The 18,671-nt window shown below is 32.4% G+C and overlaps 1 protein-coding gene across 2 annotated transcripts in view; it reads left to right on the top strand.

The window, feature by feature from the left end:
* The first annotated feature begins 289 nt into the window (after window positions 1–289).
* Window positions 290–18,671, top strand: part of LOC146536602 (adhesion molecule nephrin-like) — a 94,243-nt gene continuing 75,861 nt past the window's right edge. For both annotated transcript variants that reach the window (XM_085188986.1, XM_085188985.1), the window contains exons 1-2: window positions 290–427; window positions 17,772–18,196. In XM_085188986.1, coding sequence (XP_085045112.1) covers window positions 18,115–18,196 — 82 coding nt within the window. In that variant the 5' untranslated portion in view covers window positions 290–427; window positions 17,772–18,114. The remainder of the gene's footprint in view (window positions 428–17,771; window positions 18,197–18,671) is intronic.

Below are 18,671 nucleotides of genomic sequence, written 5' to 3'. Positions count from 1 at the left end.
TTTCGTAGAATTAGGCGGCGACATAAAGTAAACACTTATGTTACTATGTCACATATACTGACAATAATAAGTACAGTTCGTGAGGCTTAAGAAGAAGAGCCAGAAAAAAACTTGCAGCGTTGAATTCCGCCACTCACCACGCAATATCTCGAAGTGGGTGGTGCATGGGGGAAAAAAGCACTTAACACTATGTTCCCTCTACCTACCCTGCTATATGAGGGATACAGCGTGAAGCTATAGCATATTTATTTATAGTAGCTTATAAATTCAGTAGTCGTTTCGGGTTCGGCGGCGGCGCACGCGCACGCCTTTACATATGTGAGAGTGATGTGAAATTTTGTTTTGGTTGTTCTTACGTGTTCTTTGGATATGCTAAGAAGATAAAATCGATATGAACAAAAATTATGGTGTGAAATTATTTAATTCGGTAATATTTTTTTCTCTTATCAATAATTGTTTTAGTCTTTTTTGTTGTGAATTAGTATTTATTTATATTTTTTTTAATTTATTTAAATTAGGCATACTCTGAAATCTGCTTTCGTTCATGCTAATTAAAAAATTGTGAGAAAAAATTGGATTGCGTATACCTACCATAACTTACCCTGCTATGTTCGGGATACAGCGTGAAGCAAAAAAGAAAAAAAAAAGACAATAAAAGGAACTTCACGCGTTTTCATCATAACAGGTTCTTTATACCTCACGTTAATTTTGTTTTGTTTGGCTCAATTTACTCTGTATCATCAACTGTAGAGGCGGATAAAATTTAGTGTCAGGACACTCCATTCCCTATTTTCATCCTGATTTCAAATCATTTCCACATTGTTTTGTCTTACAAGAGCAGAGAAATTAAAATAATTCTCCCCGAATCAGAATGGAACTGATAATCAATAAATCGAACCAGTGACCCTTTATGAATGCTAATAATATAATTATATATATAGACTAGCGGCCCGCTCGCGGTTTCACCCGCGTGTACTATGTTATTATTAATTTCTGTCTCCATGACTACGTCCTAGTGACGTCTATGCAAAATTTGAGACTCCTAGCATTTGTAGTAACGAAGTTTCATACAAACTTACGACCTCAAAAACAACCCCTTAGAAATCGAATATTGCAAATTCCCGTCTTAGCGAGCACCTACGTCCTATAAGTAACTCCTATGCAAAATTTGAGATTCCTAGCACATGTAGTTTCTGAGATTTCGTGATGAGTGAGTGATCTTTCGATTTTATATATATAGATAAACATTTGTAATGGTCAAACACAACCAATATATCATTTTACATGACAGTCGCTTCTGTCATAAAATATATGACGTTTTTATGATTCTATATTAAATTGCTAGTGTCGTTCAGTCGTTAGTGTGAAATCAATCAAATAATCATATATTTAATGGGGATATAGTAAATATTTTTTTCTTTAATAAATATTTTTTTATATTGGTTGCCTATATTTTTGAGGCTATGGCGTAGCCACATAGCATTTTATTGTATACACAAGGGTTTTGCTCTCAAATCCTATTTGGAAGATATGTTTTTATTTCCTCACAATCATAAAAAGATAAAAAAAGAGCTTTTTCCATTAGTCAATTCGCCATATCTTGAAAATTAAATACAAGTTTGACTTTGTCTATCCTGGTTACAGCTTGTAAAATGTATGTAAAAAATACTTTTTTGTGAATGCAACAATTAAATTTAATTTTACGATTAATTTTAATTATACAATTTGATTTGTTGTAAATTCTGGTACTCAACACGCAATGCCTCAAGATCGAAGGAAAGTGGGGAAAAGAAGTTCTTAACATTAGGTTCCCAGGTTCCCCCTGCCTACTATATTACTATATTATTAATACCTTATCTTCGAACAACAAAGCGACTTTATCATATAAATCGATACAGTATAAATGATATGTGGAACAAGGAGGCTTAGGCCTCGGTGTATTCTGCCTACAGCTTAACTACTTACTGACTTCAGAGAGATGTAAAAGTTTCACGCATACATTAAACAGAGCTTACAATAGGTATATGTTTTACAATGTTGTCGTTATACTAACTAATATGAGAAATATTTTAGTTTAAGTTAGGGATTAGGCAGTTTGTATATACAATGGTCGTGGATTCGATTTCTATTAGGGAAGATTGCCTATTTTCATTTTCTCACTAAATATAACACAACTCTAGTGCTTAGTCAGACGTCGATTTTAACGCCTATTATTAAAAACAGGAACAGCGAGCACTTAAAAATGCAAAATATATATATGTAAGTTCCATACCTCAAAATGAAACCTGTCTGTCAGTCTGCCAAGACCTCATATCTCGAGAAGTTGAAATTAATATAAGATATTCAGGTCTACAGTTTCTCTTCATGGAGCATAGAAAAAAACAATCTTTTAAGTTAACGTTTGTATGAAAAACGAACGGAATTCGTACAGAACCTTTGGTGAGCCAGTTGTACTCGTGCTTGACCGTGGCTTTTTCAATGGTGTCATCAGTGCCTCATTATTCTGTTCTCTTTTTATTATTTATAAAATATAAGTTTAAGTAAAGTCACAGAAATGACTAGTTCATATATAAAATGAGGGAAGAAACAAATATTGACATTGCCGTGCATTCATCATTCGTTTATCTCGTGTTTCCGCTTTTATGCCCACTTTATTGATAATAATTGTCGACAACATAAATCCTTATTGGCCGTCTGTTTCCTAGGATTTTGTACTTATATTATTTTTTCTGTCGACTTATATATTTTTTGGTCATCGTCATCAAAGTAAGAAGCTTGGGCTTGTTTTTTTTTTTAATTTTCCGCATTCCGGATTCCGGATTTTCCGGATCCGTACCTTTTGTCATCTTATACATTTCTTTTAATATTTTAGTTTTTCTTTAGATATTACCTAGAACTAGACTTATTTTATTATAAACATATATTTCTATATTTATACAATATTTCCTTAAGAGAGTCCAGTTATTAATTTCAGTTGCCACTTGCTAAGTTAAGTATAACACTATAATGCGGGTTTGTTTTGAAAAGTTATTAAATTAGCTCCTTCCATATTATTTCTATGTTAATATAATTTGCTGTCCAAATAAAGTATAATTAAATCCCATCAAAAACATAAATGTAAAAAGAAAGCCAAGTTCTGTAATAAAACGTATGCTTTCAGCGATAAAAGAAGTGAGATGTAAATGTATGCCAAGTTCAATGGTCAGTCCTGAAATTTATTTTTAACAATATAAAATATTTTATAACAACTGAAAATGCCCATTCTTCTTACAACTTGGAGACTTTATTTATGTGTAATATCTGACTTGGCTAGTTTTCATATGAATTTACAATAGAATCTTAATAGAATAGAATAGAATTTGAATACATTCATTAATATCGATGTAAATTAATTTGAAAACTAGCCAAGTCAGATATTACACATAAATGAAGTCTCCAAGTTGTAAGAAGAATGGGCATTTTCAGTTGTTATAAAATATTTTATATTGTTAAAAATAAATTTCAGGACTGACCATTGAACTTGGCATACATTTACATCTCACTTCTTTTATCGCTGAAAGCATACGTTTTATTACAGAACTTGGCTTTCTTTTTACATTTATGTTTTTGATGGGATATCATTACTTTTTGTACAGAAATTATAAGTAGGAAGGTTCATAATGTTATCAAAATCAAAATATTCTTTATTCAATTTGGCCATTACAAGTACTTTTCCTATAGGAAGCTACTCCTGCAAGAAACTCATATCAATACGCTCAAACAAAGAATATGCAAAAGCATGAAAGAGACAGCTCCCATCGGGAGGCATTGGAACAATTCGGTGTAAGGTTCTTGTTTCACCCACAAGCAATTCTATTGAATGACTCATTGTTCAACATGTCTTGGAAAAAATATAAACAATAAGTTTATTAAGTGCTGACGGTACCAATCTGAATTGATATGATCCCAAGGTTAACTTCGTTCTCTGCCGTTTTCACAAGTGTTCCTAAAACCAGTAAAATCATGAAACCCAGGCCAAAAAAACCAATAAAATATGAGCGCCTTCGTACAATAAAATGTATCTAATAAAATTAGGTATTTACTTTTTTTATTATAGTCAATAATATTATGTTTTATTACTCTTAAGATGATATTTAATTATATATGAATTTAGATTATATTTATCTATGAATCTCGACTATAGTTTTTATTTTGTTGATTAAATGACAGTTGTCAGATTATAAAGTAATTAATGTATGCTGCGTTTAGAAATCTGATAAATTTATTATTATTTTTTTCTAATTTTATTATTTTGTTGAAATAACTCAACACGCAATACCTCCAGAGTTCGATGGAAAGAGGGGAACTGAGTGTCTTAACACTAGGTTCCCTCTGTCTACCCCGCTATGTGTGGGATACACCGTAAAGCGGATTTATTTATTGGAACGAAGTTCCTTACGGCAGGCTTGGAAGGGATAGGGATTTCGCTGCGTGATCGAACTGAAAAAAATGTGATAGTAAAATCGTAAGAAAAATGCGTGGAATAAAACCGTGAAATGAGACGTGCGCAGGCGCGACAGTCGCATACACAGACGAGTAATGTATAATACCTTTCTCTTTCTCCCTCTTTCTTTTTTTAGTTGATAATTTGAATTACGATGTTTTTTTATTTTAAGTAATTTATTATTTCCTAAAATACTGAATTTTCTAAATACTTTCTTGTACTTAAATAAAAACAAATCAGCAAAATTTAAGAGAAAAATCAAGAAAACCTACATAAAATTGAGCACGACTTTTTTTGCAATTTGTGTCGATTCTACATTAGCCGAAGGACTCGTCGTTCGTCGAACTTCGTTCCTACCTGGTGTCCCACGACACCACATTTTGGTTTTTTTTATTATTTTGTTTAAGTAATTTTTAATTTTCTCTTTTTTTCTCTTATTTTTTTATTAACAATTACTTAAATTTTTACTGTTAATAATTACTTTATAATTACTTCTGTTAAGATAGCTGGTAGGCTGACAATATTTCAAAATAAAAATCAAATCAGCTTCACTCTGTATCCCGCACACAGAAGAGTAGACAGAGAGAACCTAGTGTTAAAACACTCAGTAACTAGTAACCAGTAACCAGTCAGGTTTTACAGTCACACTTTATGCCCCTGTGCCACGACTGACCTTACAGATAGTATATTATTATTAAATTTTATATATATTTCTATCAATATAATTACTTTTTAAAAGCTTTTATTTATATTTATTTTTTAGTGTATTTTTTTCTGTTTTAGGATTCTGTACCTCGAAAGCAATAAAACAGAACCCTTATAGGATTTAGTACTTAAATATTGTAATAATAATTTGTTATAATAATTTGTTATTTGTTATCATTGTGCCGATAGTGGTTTCGGTTAACGGTTTAATAGCGAAAAGCCTCGACCAACACCTTAAGAGGCTATCGCTTAGCTGTTGGATCAAGAACCGGATACAGAAGGCAGTATTACTTGAGACGGCACGTATTGTGCAGAGGTTCCTCTCTCTGGAGCCCTAGCCACCGATGGCTTGGACCCTTGTCCCGCCCTCGGAAGAGTGGTTTTTTTATATTTTTAAATGTATCTTTTTTATAATCTATATATATAAAATCGAAAGGTTACTCACTCATCACGAAATCTCAGAAACTACATATTCTAGGAATCTGAAATTTTGCATAGGAGTTACTTATAGGACGTAGGTGCTCGCTAAGACGGGAATTTGTAATATTCAACTTCTAAGGGATTGTTTTTGGGGTTGAAAGTTTGTATGAAACTTCGTTACTAATGACATTTGTCTTTGTCATTCGTTACTAAATGCTAGGAGTCTCAAATTTTGCATAGACGTCCCTAGAACGTAGCCATGGAGACAGAAATTAATAATAACATAGTTCACGCGGGTGCAACCGCGAGCGGGCCGCTAGTCTATATATCTAAATAATCCTAAAGGGGTGAAATAGGGGTTGAAAGTTTGTATGAAAAAAAAATTAAATCGGCACCCACTTTCATAAATTTTTTAATTTAGATTTTTAATAGTATTTAATTGAACACGTGTTTCATCGTTTTCTATAATTCTGCCCCTAAGGGTGCATATAAGGGGTTGAAAGTCTGTATAAATTTTTTTTAAATCATCACCAATTTTTATAAAATTTGAAATTCAGACTGTTAAAAGTATTTAATTGAACATGTGTTTCATGGTTTTCTAGAATTCACCCCCTCGGGGTGCAAATAAGGGGTTGAAAGTTTGTATGGAAATTTTTTTAAATCGCCACCGATATTATAAAATTAGAAATTTAGACTCTTAAAAATATTTCATTGAACACAAGTTTTATGGTTTATTAGAATTCACCCCCAAAATAAGCAAGCGGAGCTGCGCGCGTCCGCTAGTAATTTATATTTAAAAATGTAAAAGTGATTCACTAATTTAATAAAAGTTCTTCAGGTATTTCATATCAAATACGTTAATCGACTATGCAAATGCTCTTAGTATAATAAGTACTAAAATGTTTAAATTATCTATATATATAAAAGGACTTGTCCTCACTGACTGAGATAAGACGCACGCACAGCCGTAACCGCTGATGGTAGAAACGTTAAATTTGGACAAAAGTTTACTTTCGTAATCTGGACATCCACTAAGAAGGGATTTCGAAAAATTTTAACCTTAAAGAGATGAAATAGCGGTTCAAAGTTTTTATGGAAAAAAAATTAAATCGGCACCGATTTTTATAAAATTTGAAATTTAGATTTTTAAAGGTATTTAATTGAACACGTGTTTCATCGTTTTCTAGAATTCTCCCCTCTTATTATTCCCCCCCTAGAGAGAACCTTTAGGGGTGCAAATATTCATAAATATTCATAAAATTTGAAATTCAGACTCTTAAACGTATATAATTAAACATATGTTGTATGGTTTTCTAGAATTCACCCCCTAAGGGTGCAAATAAGGAGTTGAAAGTTTATATAGAAAAATTTTTAAAACGCCACCGATTATTATAAAATTTGAAATTTAGACTTAAAAATATTTCATTGAACACATGTTTTATGGGTTATTAGAATTCACCCTTAAATAGGCAAGCGAAGCTGCGCGCGTCCGCTAGTAATAAATAATAATGAAGGATGTTAATCCATTTATTATATTTTTATATTTTTACGTGAAGCCCTTGAAGTCCACATGATGACAGGCTTTCTCAGGACATAAATTAGAGTCATTTTCAGCTACAAATGGAGATATATCTTATCTTATCTTAAAATATACTTGAAAGCATCGTGTTGTTTGAGATGGCTTACGTAAGTAATAGTGAAGTTAGTCTACAAAACAAATAAAATATTTACTAACGTGTGACATAAATAAAAGCAAATATATATAAATAATGCATTGCTCTTATTTTGTTGGCAGGCGCTATGCCTAAAAATCAGTTATCATTAACTTTGATTGCTATGCTTTCATTACAGGTGCTATAAGTAAATGTTCCTAATTGAATCTATTTATTGAAAAATTATAAGAAAATATTTAAAAAAATACTAGTTTCGGATTTTTCCCTTGGCATACACCCAATTACTTAACCGGATGCTAAATTTCACCATTCTAGATCATCTGGAACTTGGTTAACATTAAGGTCTATAGGTCAGTCACCCCCCTAAAAATTTACGATTTTTGGACGTCATTATCTAAATAACTGTTTGAGCTGTGTTTATGAAATTTTATGCACGTATACAGGTAGGGGGTCTAAATATTTGAGCCAAATATGACAGCTTTAGGTGGAATAGTTTTTGAGTTACGAATAGGTAAAAAGTGGCTTCAAATGGTTCGTGTAAAATAACACACGGTGCTGCTCGCCAGTTCTGAAACCCAGAAACTTGGCACGCGCTCCGCGCGTTTTAAATAATAAATATATATTTTTTTATCACCTCACTGAACTTATTATCAAAAGTTAGTTGGCGATTGCGAACACAAATTCCATTACAAGTTGCTGCCAAGATTAGCGTTCTTGACATCTTTCTATTAGAATTATATTTGAAAACGTAAATTCTCTTAGGCAATATTATTATTTTTTTGCTAAGAAAAGTAAGGCGATTTTTGTTTATTAAAGGTAAGGTTTTTGTTGAGGTATTCAGCATTTTCATTTCCTCGTTCTGGTAACGAGGCGGCGTTGAGTTCTGCCAATCACCACGAACTGCTTCCTGAATTCGCCGGAAAGTGGGCGAACGGAAGTATCCTAATGAGAATGGAGTATCTTAACACTAGTTTCCCAGGTTCCATCTGTCTACCCTGCTATGTGCGGGAAGCTATAAAAATATCTTCCTCGCATTTGAACCCACATCACATTTACAGTCGCTCCCACAACAATAATTTCAATTGTTAAATTAAAAATCTCGAGAAAATTACTAGATAAAGTAGTGCTAAATCACTCACAAATTAACATATTGACCCTATAAGCAAAGTGTTTGCGAATCGTTCAGAAGGAAGTGTCAAATTTAGCGAGCGAGTGTTAGAGGGGACCTAGAACAGGCTAGATCGCAATTTGTATAGAATCTATGCTATTTGAATGCAAATCATGCGGGATACATGTTTGCTGGTATATGACATTGAGATATTCAGCTAAAGTTATGGTTTTCATATTCAACAGGTAGGAGAATGTATAATGTTGTTGATTTAAATTGTTTTGTTTAGGTTGTAGTTTGGTATTTTGGGTGTGGGGAGGTTTTTGGTGATTAATTATTCCGTTTTTTTATTAATAGAAAATTAAATTAGGTTTTTGTTTTATAGAGAAACAAATCTCTCTGGAAATATTAATTCAATTGTTCTATTGTAAATTAGTATTCTAATTATATAGAACTTATTATATTACACTTACATTGTCTATCTTGGATTCGAATGTGCTAAAAACGGACAACAGAGTGTCTTAACACTAAGTAGCAGAGGGTTTTTTCAAAATTATAGGTCATTTTATATCAAAATATCTTCCTTCTTGCGTTTTGACTGGATAAAATGGAAACTTTTCATTTTCTCGAGTGAGAATCGAACCTACAACTCGTCAGTTTTACACCCACAAATACCCACTTATTGCCTCTGCGCCACGACTGGCCTCTTAACAATTATAGCGACAAAAAATTTTAAATAAACATCTAGAGATACAAACGTCATCATACTATTTTAAATACATTTTTGTGTCATTTTATAAAATGATTACTCACTTTTATATTAAAAGCTTCCTGTTACGCACCGAGAGGAGTGTTGACTTTTAAAAATATGTTTTTCCACAAAATTAAATATTGTTTACTTTAAACCTTTTCATCTTTCCGCCTTATGACCAATTCGTTTACCACGTTATATGTATTACACGAAAATAAATATAATTTATGTATTTACTCTAAAGTGACGTAAAGGCAACATCTGGCTGGAAGGTACAAATTCTTCTCTAAATAGTTTTAAGTGTCGCTGGTAATTTTGGAGCAGAAAAGGAGTTGGTTTAGAACGGAGTGGTCTAGGTTTCCTCTGCCCACTCGCAGCTGCTTTAAAGAAATATAATATAATATAATAGCACTAACATGTCAAAATATTTATTTAATTAATAAATCTCATTCTTGACATCTTTGACAGTTGAATGATAGTTCAAAATGAATGGCCTCTAAGTATACGAGGAGGCTCATTATAGAAACGGACGGAAGTTTATTTCATAATTATAATGTTTGTCGTTCTTCATGTTTTATTTATATTATTTTATTCAAATTAAAAAAATAATTATGTAATTTAGATTTTATTTTGTAGTTCTGATGGAGCAGAGGGGAGGGAACATTGGAGTCTTGTGTTAAGACACTCTGTTCCCATTAAAACACTACAGTTTCCCACTTACCACCAAATTCTAGAGGCGAGTTGAGTGGCGGAAGTTAACGCCGCGTTTTTATCTCGTTACCAGAGCGAATAAATGAAAATATGAAATATTTCTTTTCCTTACGTGGTAATCGAATCCACAACCTATAGTGTCTACAATCAAGTACTCTACAAGTAATTACTTTTAATTAACTCACATTACCAACTTTTACCGTTACCAATTCATAAATTTAACCATAATTTACCAGTATTTACCGCAAAACACATTCTAACAGTAGCATGCTCACATTTAGACAAGAATGTATTCAAAAATCAATGTCGGTAATTCAATACCACGGAATCCTTTTCTCATGTAAAAATATTATAATTATGTTAGAACGTTATTTTCTTGTTCTATATCGGTCGTCGCGCTTGTCACTTCTCGTGTAGATAATTGTAGTATTCGTACCTACTACCTCCTATAACAACCTATTTGGGTTTAAAGTTAATATGTTTCGTAAATTTACATAATATTCTTAAATATTTCTTGTTTTTCAATGTTTTGTCGTTGAAATGGCGTTTTGACGTGTTGTTTATGTTTAGTATTATTTCCTTTTTAGCATCACGCTGTATACTGTATACAGTGAGGTAGGCAAAGGGAACCTGGGAACATACTGTTAAGATACCCTCCGTTCCTACTTTCCGCCGACTTTTGGAGTTATTTCGTGTTGAGTGGCGAAACTCAACAGCGCGTGTTGTCTCTTTACCAGACTGGTTCAACATGCAAATATCTTTTTAACCGACTTCTGTAAGAAAAGGAGGTTATCAATTCGACTGTATTTTTTTATGTTTGTTACCTCATAACTTTTCACTGGGTGAACCGATTTTGATTTTATTTTACATTTTACAGTCCACGCTTTTGTATAATACGACTATACACTTATACATTACACATTTTGTTATTTGAATTTGAACCTATAACCATTTTGGCAAGTATGACATACCCCAGTTCTACTGATCACGGTGTCAATTACAGATCACTTCAGTTATTACGTAGTTCAATTGTGCATATTCTTGTTTACAACGTTGCATTATAAGAATAATAAATTATACGATGTAATTGAGGCTAGTCGTGGCGTAGAGGTACAAGTGCGACAGTAAGTACAGGTTGTAGGTTCGATTCCTACTTGTGGAAATAAATAATTTCCCTGCTGGATGAGACGAAGAGAGGCGTTGAGTTACGCCACTCAATAATGTTTCCAATTGTGTTGGCAAGTGCAGAACAAATTATATTGATAATAGCTTTTCCGTCCTACCTATTGCTTTATCCCACGTATAGCATTTGCGGGATAAAGCGTGAAGCTAACAAGTGACAGCGAACATACATACTAAAAGCATAATCCCATAATTTGGCTACGACGCAGTCGGTTAAAAAAATATATAATTTGAATTAACCTTGACTTTGTTAGATCAGTGTCGGATGTTGATGATGTGACACATCATGTTGCAAAACTGCGCCTGGAGGTGTATTCCAAATATACTAAAAACCTATATATATAAAATCGAAAGGTCACTCACTCATCACGAAATCTCAGAAACTACATGTGCTAGGAATCTCAAATTTTGCATAGGAGTTACTTATAGGACGTAGGTGCTCGCTAAGACGGGAATTTGCAATATTCGTTTTATAAGGGGTTGTTTTTGGGGTCGAAAGTTTGTATGAAACTTCGTTACTACAAATGCTACGAGTCTCAAATTTTGCATAGACGTCACTAGGACTTCGTCATGGAGACAGAAAGTAATATTAACATAGTTCACGCGGGTGACACCGCAAGTGGGCCGCTAGTATTTCATATAAGTAGGGGCAAAAAAGTGTGACTGTAAAATCTACTGGTTGTAGGTTCGATTTCCACTCGAGGAAATGAAATATCTATTTAAGTTTATATTGTCATTTCTTTGCTCTAGTGTCAAGGCATAGGGCGGCATTATGTTCTGCCACTCAACACGAAAGTGGGGAATAGAGTGTCTTAACACTCGGTTCTTTCTGCCTACCTGCTGTTTATTTTTTTATATAAAATTTTGCCAAAACGATGTCTCGCTCGGTGAAAAAGTTAGCCAATCTTGTAAGTCCTTATATCAATTCTTATATCTATAATATCAAAGTTGGTGGAAGTTTCATACAAACTTCCATTTTTAGTTTAGGGGTGGGGGAGTAAAAGTTTAAAAAATTATATTTTTTTTTGTTTGTGTAGTAGTACTACAAACCAAGCTTTAATTCCAAATTGACGAAATCTTATACAAACTATCCTTTTCTAGATTATTATTTTCTAGATAGGGGGGTGGAAATTAAAATATTTTAAGAAAAAGAAAGATTTGTGTACTAAACTAGTCTTATAGAATTTTGAGAAGTTAGTTATTTATTATATATTCTTTTATTCGAGTCTTATTGCTTAGATTTTTTTGTATAGGTACAGAATTTATATAGAAAATATATTTGTATATATTTATATAATATATTACTCTATTTTGATAAGGAGCGTTAATATTTTTATAATCCTAACTGATAAAAACATCATTTTGTAAAGAAATTGTGTCAAAGCGCTGTTGAAATTTGTGAAGAAATTTATTAATGATTGATTAATATCTACATCTTTTATACTTATACACTAATAGGCTAGAGTAAGCTTAAAATGACGGTTGAACGCCCTAACCTCAGGAAGTACTCATAAGATTTTTTTTTTCTTATAGACAAACTATCCATCATATTTATAAGGAAGGAGATAATATGTGAATCGTTTCGATGTGACTCACTCTGCCTGGGGCCATTTGTCCATTTTTTCCTATCTTCCCATATAATTTTAAATTGATGTAAAAACAAACAGAATTCATTATAATTCACAAGACCCACTAGCGATTACGGCTTCTTAAGCTTATCGTTATATTATATTTAAATTAATAAATTAATTTTTAACAAAAACAAAAACCGACTTCTAACAACTAACTAAAAAGTGAAAAATAATTATATAAAGATTTTGTAATTTTGAAGTCGGTGTCAAACTACTGCTACATCACCTTTACTACAATATCTAATTACTAAGCCTGTTTGTTTTACTTGGCACCGACTTCAAAATTATAAAATCTTTATATAATTATTTTTCACTTTTTAGTTAGTTGTTAGAAGTCGGTTTTTGTTTTTGTTAAAAATTAATTTATTTTACGATTTTTAGTGATGGGTAGATCTTAAAATGATGCTTCTTGAACGAGTGGTGATGGTGGTGGTAGTGGTTGTCAACGAGTGGTTGTGATTGTTCTATGTAAAACTTCATTTAATTAGCTATTATTTTTGTGCAAAGTTACATTTTGGTATATTGACAAGAACAAACATAAAAAGTATTCGGGTGAATTCGGAATCTCCCTTTTTTGAAGTTGGTTGAAAATGAGAACATCCTCTTTTTTGAGAGTGGTTGAAAATAAATGCAACGATCAGGAATCTCACTTCTGACATCTATTTAAAAAGTTTTTGCTTGTAACTATTACAGTATAATTAATTTTTGACCAAAAAAAACAAACTTTCTCAATTTTCTCCGGATTCCATAATCGAAACCTAACCAAACTTTCACCAAATTATCCTTGAAGTGTATCCTTTCAAATAAAAAAAGAATCATCAAAATCGGTTGGCGCGACATTGAGTTATTCGGCTATTAGTCGCGCACATGCATAATGCAAATTTAAGACTTATGTGATTTTCTCATGGATACCATTGTCAGACATGGACCAAAAAAAAAAAATGGGACCATTCGGGAAGCTATACCTTTCAAATAAAAAAAAAAGTTATGAGGTAACAAACATAAAAAAAAAAAAAATACAGTCGAATTGACTCCTTTTCTTACAGAAGTCGGTTAAAAAAAAGGCAGGCAAAGCGCCGCGTTGATTTCCGCCACTCAACACAATGCCTCGAGAATTCAACGGAAAGAGTCACCACGGAAGTGTCTTAACGAAATAGAGTATCATATCAAGATAAAAACATCATCTTGTTACCAGGTTACCAGGTTCCCTCTGCCTACACTTCTATATGCGGGATACAGCGTGAACCTAAAAATATACAGATAAAAAAATAGATAGTACACGCTGCCATTTTATACCGCGTAGGCAGATAGAGATATCCGCCTATTACGGGACGCATTAGGTGACGCATCCAAACAAACGTGTCGCCAATATAGAGAATATAAAATTATTTTATTTGGAAAATGAACTTATGCTTAATGTTTCATACAGAATATATGAATATATAATTTCATACAGAATGTGGCTGTAAGCGTAACACTTGTGGGTTCTATTCCACTGGGAGAGACGATTTATTGCATATTTTTAATTATACTAAACGAATTATATCGCGGTATAGAGTATGATCAATAGAATTCGATGAAAAGTGGGAAGTGGAGTGTCTTAACACTGCTCCCTCTGCCTATCTTGCTTCATGCGGGATACAGCGTGAAGCTGAACAATAATCTTATTTTAAAAGTAAACGAAAATATTTATAGAAAATAGAAATAGACTTAATAAATGACACGAGTTGTTGCTATTTTATAATAGTGATAATAATCAATTAAATATAGATATATCTAAATATATCTATATTTTCCAATAGTCTACTATATTTTACTTCCCTTATATTTCCGTTGCTATAAAGTCAGTCGCTGAGTTACGCCCACGAGTATATTCTAAATATAAGCAATCCACAAAAGGAATTTGAACCTACAGTCACCGTGTAATTAATAAACGTCCTTTTTCTTATATTAGACATGCAACGTGTGTGGTACAACTGAAATGTAAATGACACTTTTAATATGCAAATATTAAATGTAATAAAGATTGGCGCCGTTGCCTCGTGGCCGATGGAACAGTGTTTGAGTGGTTCGAAAGCTTGTGGGTTGGATTCCGATTCAGGGGAATGATATTTTCATTTTCTCTCTCTGGTCACTCAGCAAAATACGGAGAAATATAATATCTCGAAAATTGGGCTAAAAGTGGTTTAACAAGGTTCATAGGAACTTCCCCTCTTCCTCACAGCGTGAATCTACCTTTATTTTTCTAAATACTGACACAGACATTCGTCTTGCCATCTTTCCTGTCTTAATTGCACCGGCGCCGACACGCCGTAGTGTATTCCAGGAACCTATTTAATACATATTAAAATGGCTAAAAATAAATTTAAATAATACTACGAAGTTACTAGGTAGTTAATTAGTAGGATGATTACTAGAAATATGTTTTTAGATCTTCTTAATAGTCTATTAAATAAAGTGCCCTAGGTTTCCTTTAACTATCTTGTTGTGTGCGGGATAAAGCGTGAAACAAGAAACAAAATAGGTTTCATATATTATCTTAAAAATTAAGTAATTACGAGACTATATTAAGTGAAGAAAGAAGAACATGAAAGACCTAAGGTGAAGATATAAAGTCTAGTAAAGTCACAATATTAATAAAATTTGATGGGTGTTAGGGTTTTAACCTAAGGTTCCTTAAGTCTACCCTGCTAAATGTGAACCCACTACCATTAGATTTAGATACATTTATTGAAGAAACGCCGCGATGGCGCCATGTGGACATTCCACACGAAAATATGGTATCTTCAGTCCACACGTCATTAAGTTAAAAGAATCTATAATTAGTATAACAATAATCGGTACGGTGTGCGCCGTAAGGCAAAATGGCGTATAGCATTTTTTGTATACATATGTGTCATATCAAAGAGATTAGTTCAAAAGAGAGGAGTGACAGTTTTATTTCAACTGCTCCTTGGAAATCCTTTAAAGTGAGATGGAGTAAATTTAACAGCTGTGTGACATTGGCATTGGAGTGTGAGACTGTTGAAGTGGGTTCGATTTCAGCTGTTATAGAATAAAACAATTTGGGGGGGACGAAAATAGTAATAGAATTAAAAAATTAATTTGTTATTCAATGATATTTAACATTTTTGTCAGTATGTATTTCTATAATAATTTTCTTCTTGCTTTAAAAAACATCTAATCTAAGTGTTTCATCTATCTAAAAAAATACTTAAAATTTTAAATGTCCTTTCAACAAAATCTCCTAAATTAAACTCGAAGAATGCTAACAGTCACCGTGTCTTTTTTTAAACTCGTATCCTAAAATGTCTCTCCCTACTTTTAAGCATTTCTCTTATAGATTTTTTGTTTCATCATAATGCATCCTAATTACGGATTTAATGTGACAAGTAAAACTTTAGTTTTTGTCATCACTCAGTACAGTAGCTGACGACATACAAGAGTGGGATGGTTTTTTATAGTCATTTTATGACATATGGAGAAACTGTTAAAACTTCAAAGCTGGTTTTTTATTTTTATATTAACTGTGGATTATCTTAAATGAAGTAAATACATAAAAAATAAACTATAATAACTTCTAAACTCACCCCACAAAATTATTTAAGATAAGTATCATGGGGGTTGGAAGTACACGTTATCTATAATAGTCACTTCTATTAAAATATCGTTACAACTTGTTAAAAATATATTTGTAAAAGTGGCGTGATGGTAACTTTTATTAATTTTTCCTTATTATTTTTTATTGTTTTTTAACTACTTTTATAATTGAAAGTCCTCCTGGCGCTGTGGCATAGCGTTACATACATAAATGTAAACGCAACGATTGTAGGTTTGGTTCTCACTCGAGGATATCAATTTTTTTTTAATTTCCTCTGGTAACAAGTAAAGCGAGGCGTAAAGCTCCTGAGTGACGTGATAATTCAGAGGAAAGTGGGGAAAGAAGTATCTTAATACTAGGGTTCCCTCTTTCTAGCTTGCTTTACGCGAAATGTACAGCGTAATGCAATAAAACAATAAAAAATATTTATTTAAAGATTAGACACAACCGTTCAAAATACATGCAAATTCCACAAAACGTTAACAATCTAAAAATTAAAAACGTCATCACATTATTAATAAGAGTGAAAAACCCATAAAATTTAATTACCCAAACTGGTACCACTTGTTAATAGTTAACATTTTCAAGGTAAAGGATACACATCCGTAGGGGATTGTAATTGGAACGGAAGTTGAGGCCGAATTATTTTGATCTCTCGCTAATATGACGAGTGATACGGCTGTCGGCTATAGCACGCTAATTGGTTCTTTGATCGTCACTTCTAGTTATTGACGTGACGTGGGGGAGGTTGGGGTAGTAAGAATTCTTAAAAAAAAGCATAAATATTATTCGGTTGTTGAGCGTTAGGATTTGCTTGACTGATGGTAGACACGATTGCTTTAGACGTTTTCCTCCCAAGAAATATTTAAAATATTTCCTTATTTTTTTATTCACATCATTTCCTTATTATAACTTCACGATGTATCGCGCGTATAGCAGGGTAGTCAGAAAGAACTTAATATTAAGATACTCCGCTTTTCATTTTGCACCGAAATCTCGAAATACGTGAGATCTCACAATACGTGAGTGTAGAGTGGCGAAACCCAACGCCGCTCTACACTTTATTACCAGAGCGAGATAATGAAAATATTAAATAATTCATCTTCCTGAACAGAAATCCAACCCAAAACCAGATACATGTTTGTGCCATTGGGCCATGAAGGTCTCCAATTTCTTATTTTGATATAAATTGAAACTGTAAACGCAATGGTTATTGGTTCGATCCTACTTGAGGGTATGTTATTTCACTTTTCCCATTCTGTTAATTAAAGTGCGTCGTTAAGTTCCACCATAAAATACGCAATGTCTCGATATAATACCGAATAATACTGGATAAAACTTGAAGTAGCATTTTTATATAAAAAAATCAATAACCCCCACCTCATTTCACCCAATGTCACCCTTCAAGATCCAAACACATCACAACTATAATGATTATTTACCAAAGCTTCAGCGTATCGCAAACAAACTAATGTTTATTTTATGAAAAATAATATTTCTTTACAGATTTCCATCACGAGGATCGCGAGGGAACGTGAACGAAAAAATATCTTGGACTCTATCCAAACATGACATTTTGATCAACGGAAATAGAATCACGATTTTAGATGAGATAAAGAAGATTTAGAATCACAGTTTTTTTAAAATCGCATTTTTCTATGAATCCGATTTAGAAAAAAAATAAAGAATAATGTAAATTTTGTTTCAAATAGAGCAAATTTCTACACAAAAGTACTTGCTTGTGTTTAAAATATACTGTTTCGTAAGTGAAGTTTGAAGTGTTATACATCAATGTGTGTTAAATCAAATTTTCCTGTGGAGTGCAGTGCAGTACGGATTGTTAGTGAAAATGGGGAAAGATTTATATGTGATTTTGACAACTCTAGTGTTGCTAACCCTGGTTAGGACCAGTGAAGAGATCGTGGAAGCGAGTACGTATATATATTTTTTTAATCTTTTATTATATTGTTCCCTTATTAACAATATGAATTATATTATTATTAATATTAACAATTATTCCCTATTTACAGTAGCGAGCAAATATTGCTAGTTTTTTAGTATTTCTTTGGATTAAAAGTGTTTTGTGGTGATAATTATTATATGGATATTTTAAACACGTTAAAACATAACATAATAAAACAGTATTTTCTAGTATTTGGCTCTAACATATCATGGATTATTATTTATATGAATGGATTCAAATACGAATTAGGAAACTTTAGAATCATTTTTTTCTCTTTATTGGACTCAATTTTGAACCATTTCTTTGAAAATATTCTTATACTGAGTTCGACGACTTCTTTTATAGTTTATTTTTAACAGCTGAATATTTAGATCAAAAATAATATAATTTCTAAATAACAAAAATAAATCCTTTTTAAGCGCAGCAGAGACCTATTAGTTACT

The sequence above is a fragment of the Heliconius melpomene genome, chromosome 8, assembly GCF_056956725.1.
Source record: "Heliconius melpomene rosina isolate 202511_hmr_F chromosome 8, ASM5695672v1, whole genome shotgun sequence".
Lineage (NCBI taxonomy): Eukaryota > Metazoa > Arthropoda > Insecta > Lepidoptera > Nymphalidae > Heliconius > Heliconius melpomene.
The sequence above is the reverse complement of the archived record's forward strand: the minus strand, read 5'-3'. Positions and strand labels throughout refer to the sequence as shown.